This window comes from Phaseolus vulgaris, chromosome 8, assembly GCF_051622355.1.
Source record: "Phaseolus vulgaris cultivar YP4 chromosome 8, ASM5162235v1, whole genome shotgun sequence".
Taxonomy (NCBI): Eukaryota; Viridiplantae; Streptophyta; class Magnoliopsida; order Fabales; family Fabaceae; genus Phaseolus; species Phaseolus vulgaris.
The window spans coordinates 8,471,567-8,476,828 of NC_143505.1; the positions used below are offsets into that span (position 1 = coordinate 8,471,567).

Genomic DNA, 5,262 nt, shown 5'->3' on the forward strand with positions numbered 1-5,262 from the left:
CAAACTAACTTAAAAGATGTCTATAATAATAATTTAAAATCCCTTTTATTAAAATTTATATTCAGTCAGTGGAAGTCATGTATTGCTAGTGAAATTAGATTTGATTGTCAGTTTTGGTATTTCATATTAATATCAAATTGAAAAAAAAAGAAAACAAATTTATACGGAGAGCGTTAAAAATTGAAGTTTCGAATGACACGTGTTCCAATTAGAAACAATTTCGTGCACTTAAATAATCTAGAGAACCTCATTGACCAAATATGCGACAAGGAAAGAGTTACCACAAAATTTCCCACTGTAGTCTGTAGTCTACAGAAACACCAACTACAATCTCCCGCAAAGTCTGTGATGCGCATATCCGAATCTGGGACTTTGTTTTCTGTTCCTTTCCCCACCATTATCACAAATCTTCATCACTTGTATAATCACCTTCTCTCTAATCCGATTTTTTCCACTCTATCACTCCTATCCACAAATGTTTCTATCAAACCATGCCAATGTATTTACCAAATTTAGCACCCATGTTTCCTCTTATTTGGTCTTTTCATTTTCCAACCTACTCTTCAAACACCCTTTGTTCTTCCTATCTTCAACACCAAGGCACCAGCTATGAGTTAATCAACACCCTTTGGCTCAGAATCCATACTCTCTAGTGTGGTCTCATTCCGGGTTGCTACTCATGCCACATTATTAACTCATTATTAGTGTCTGATCTACACACAACGGTTTCTTTGTCCTCTTATTTCCAAAATAATCTTAAAGACTGTCATCTCTCCCTGTCTCTCTGTCTCTGTGCTTTCTCCCTCTTCACACTGTTCAACCAATACTTAGCATGCCCATATATGGGTTTTCACGTGGTGCTGTTGAAATAGCATGCATGGTTAATGCTAGTTGTGACTACTCAAAGGCACTTGTGGCTATAATTTGGAGTCTCCTACGAGAGCCATGAGTGGAAGCTTTGTATTATCTAACACGCTCTTTCAAATGCTTCTTAAAGTCAGCTTCAGATTATATATAACTATGTTGTTTTGTTGCTATATTATTAGTACTCGTGTCTTTACGTAGTGAGCACAGCACGGCTTCAATAAGCCAGAGAAGTTGTTGAGATGGAATTGCCTGATAGAGTCAATATAGACATGTACAAGGGAAGATTCTGCACGAGTGGTGGAGTTAAGTCTAAGCTTGGATATGTTGAAACTGATCCATCCGGTCGATATGGCCGTGTAAGTGATTTTCTTTGATTCTCATTTCTCATCTTACTTATTGATGTGCCATGTAGAATAGGCTTATAAAAGTTGTTGGCAAATATGAATTGGTAATGAATTAGTTCCTATTTCTGGCTCAATTAAGGCTTAATGGATGTTCAATTTGAATTGAGAATTAAACTGATTTCTAAGCTGCATGAGAATTCACATGATTGTTATACTTCGTTCCAGGGAGCAATTCAATGACAGAACTATAGTTGGTTTTTCTGGAAGTTAGTTTTATTTTAAATGGGACAATTGATAATTCATTGAAAGGCTTGGGAATAAGAGGACTTGACTTGCATGTTAAAAAAGTGGATGGTTCCAGGCTCTGATGGATTCTAGAATGACTATATAAGGATGAAAAATGAGTGGTTTATGCTTAGTATTGATGTAATCTGTTTCATGTTGATTAATCTAATTGACTAATTCACATGTATTATGGTGATTGTTGGTGCTTGTAGTTCAGGGATGTTCTTGGCAAAGGAGCAATGAAGACTGTGTACAGGGCATTTGATGAGTTACTAGGGATTGAAGTGGCTTGGAACCAAGTCAAGCTAGGTGATGTCTTTCACTCACCAGAACAACTTCAGCGCCTTTATTCAGAGGTTCATCTCCTGAAGCACCTCAACCATGATTCTATGATGATCTTCTATGGTTCCTGGATCGATGTCAACAACAGAACCTTCAACTTCGTCACTGAATTGTTCACCTCCGGTACACTTAGAGAGTAATCAATCAATCCCTGAACCTTGTATACCATTCGATGCAGATTAAATTAACCATCTATATTTCATAGGTTATAATATATTTGTGTTAACATACTATATTTTATGTTTATAGGTACAGGCAGAAGTATAAGCGAGTAGATATCCGAGCAGTTAAGATTTGGGCTCGCCAGATTCTTGGTGGTTTGGAGTATTTACACAGCCATAATCCTCCAGTAATCCATAGAGATCTCAAGTGTGACAACATCTTTGTCAATGGCCATCAGGGGAGGGTCAAGATTGGTGACTTAGGCCTAGCAGCTATACTTCGTAGCTCCCAACATGCCCACAGTGTCATAGGTAACGCCTCTTTCTCTAATTTAGCTCTTCAAATTGTACATGATTAGTAATTAATCTCTCTAGACCTTGTTATAAACTGAAATTTTATGTTTTATGTGAACCATCAGGCACACCAGAATTCATGGCACCAGAACTGTATGAAGAGAAATACAACGAGCTGGTAGACATATATTCCTTTGGTATGTGCATGATAGAGTTGCTTACTTTTGAGTTCCCATACAGTGAATGCGCCAACCCAGCTCAAATATACAAGAAGGTTACTTCGGTAAGCTTAATTGAACACTTGTTCCAATTTTCCCTTCATTTAACATGATTCATCAGTTTCTTATACTTTGGATAATTTGATGTACCAGGGGAAGCTACCTAATGCGTTTTACAGAATCCCAGATTTGGAAGCCCAGAAGTTTGTGGGAAAATGTTTGTCAAATGTCTCGGATAGACCATCAGCAAAGGAGCTCTTGCTGGACCCTTTTTTAGCGGTGGACCAACTTGAAATACCATTGCCACCAAACATACCATTACTTCCAAATCACACTCTAAAGCTTAATTCCATCCCACCTCTTCCCATTGACCTTCATCGTGATCAAACAAAGTCTGCAGAAATGACAATTACTGGTTCAATAAACGAAGAGGACAACACTGTTTTCCTCAAAGTGAAGATATCTGACATAACAGGCATGCACACTTTCATCCCGATTTAGATAGTCCCGGTCAATCAGCACGTAACACATAATCATGTTATAAAAATCGATGATAGTATGAAATCATGTAATAAATAAACATGGCCTCACTTAATTTTATACGGTACATGATAAAAGCATTAACAAAAACTAGATTATGCAATACAGAAACTGGCCAAGACTGTGTATAAATTTCTCAATCCTGACAACATTTAAAGTCTCTTACTAAAGATTTTGTTTCCTAACAGGGCACACGAGACATGTGTTCTTCCCATTTGATACATTAAAAGACACGGCTATTCAGGTGGCGATGGAGATGGTGCAAGAACTTGAGATTAGCCACTTGGAACCATTGGAGATTGCTGCAATGATTGATTATGAGGTATCAGCTTTAGTTCCAACTTGGAGGGACAGGGTTAAGTGTCACCACCAACGACAGCACAGCTTTAACTACGAAGAAGATGAAGATGTCAATAACCACCACCCCTTCTTCTTATCATCTTCTCCATCATCTCCTCGTGGTTCTGGACACACTGCTTCCAACTCCTTCAAAACCCATGTTTGTGGCAACCATTACCCTTTTGCTCTAGAAGGGCCTCAAGGTACCTACTCCTTTTCCCTTAGACTATATATTTTGTACGTAATCTTAACCATACAAAAATTTGCTACTTGTAAGAATCATAATTAACTTGGAACATGAACTCGTCGCAGATGACATGTTCATGAACAACGACGACGCAAGCTCTCAAGCCTCAATGAACTCCTTTAAGTATTCAACCTTCCAATTCTGCGACCCGGGCCACGAAGACGAGCACGACGGAACCGAACGCCACAAGTGGACCACACTGTCGTACCGTGGCGGCGGCGAAGAAGGCGAACCCGCGAACCCGGTTTTGAACCCACCACGGATGGAGTGTTCGTGCGGGTGCAGGCTTGGGTCGGGTCACGGGTGCCCGAGGCTGACTCGGATCCGCTCGTGCCCGCACGAGCGGCGGAGCCAGCAGCTCCAAAGGTCGATGATGTTGGAGGAGATTTACAAGTACAACAGACGCTTCTTGAACACCGTTGGTACCGTTGAGAACATCGGATTTCGGCATCCACTAAGAGGTGGTGTGTGTTTTCCTCGTGTGTAGAGATTCAGAGTTAACAAGCTCTTCTTCTTCTTTGGGTTGTTGATGTGTGAAAATGATCAAATATGTTTATAGTTAATGAATCTGTGTTTGAAAAGACCATGTGACTAGTTTTTAACGATGTTCTGAATGTTCTTAATCTTCAACTCTGTCTGCTACCAAGTTTGAACAAAGTACTTTTGATTTATAATGTTAATGATATGAAAGGTTTTTTTTCTACAACGGTTTGCAAACAATAGAACGATTTGAGTTGCTCTTCTCGGTCAGTTTGAAATTTTATTTATTTTTTAGCAAACTTCTTACTCTTCTCATCTCTTTCTAGTTTTTCTTGGTCTCTACAAAAACCCTAAACTCTAAACCCAAAAAATACTTCAGACACTCAAGTGAAATTTTGTATTTGGCACTCGGTATGATATTTTGAGTACTGTAGAATGATATACTTGATTCTTGGATTTTATGTCTATTTATATAGCTATTATGGACATTTTCTTGGATCAAATTATGATGTTGGATCATGTTTAAAAATATATTACCTACTTCTTGATTGCTAAATTAACTTCACTAATCTTGTTTAAACGTAATGGTGTTTGTAATGTCGGTTGACACAATGACCAAGTACCAAAATATGATCTTGATCGTGCAGACCTGGTCCATACTGATCGTGCGGACCCTCTTAAATTATGGATATTGTTTTAGATTTGTTAGATTTTTTTTTATGTTGTAGAAAATCGTGAATATTTATTGTTAATGTTACTGTAATTATTATAGTTAAAGAGACGAGATTTCAAAAGCTTCAAGTTTGAGGTCAGAATAATGATACTAGATTTTCTTAAAATTTTGGATGATACTGTGATTTTTGTCTCCCCAAAAGTATGTTAATTATATTTTTAACAAATTTAATTTTAAAATCTCATATCTAATTTTGAGGGTGCATCTTATCGAATCTTTTCAGTTTCATCTAATTTTTTAAACCTTTCATAAATTCATTGTAAACCCTCAATTACTTGAATAGGATATTAACATTTTAATTTTACTAAGTAAAGAGAAAACTTTTGTAATACTTTATGAAGTTAGAGACTAAATTCAAACAAAAAAAATGAACTAATTATAATAAAGCAATTAAAAAGTAATTAAACAAAAT

At 37.2% G+C, this 5,262-nt stretch overlaps 1 protein-coding gene across 1 annotated transcript; it reads left to right on the forward strand.

Moving 5' to 3' along the window:
• The first annotated feature begins 260 nt into the window (after positions 1–260).
• Positions 261–4,335, forward strand: LOC137826018 (putative serine/threonine-protein kinase WNK5). Its single transcript, XM_068631857.2, has 7 exons — positions 261–1,223; positions 1,709–1,974; positions 2,088–2,311; positions 2,419–2,576; positions 2,665–2,986; positions 3,240–3,593; positions 3,703–4,335. The coding sequence occupies exons 1-7, from the start codon at positions 1,107–1,109 to the stop codon at positions 4,122–4,124; spliced, it is 1,863 nt and encodes a 620-aa protein (XP_068487958.1). The 5' UTR covers positions 261–1,106; the 3' UTR covers positions 4,125–4,335.
• Positions 4,336–5,262: the final 927 nt, after the last annotated feature.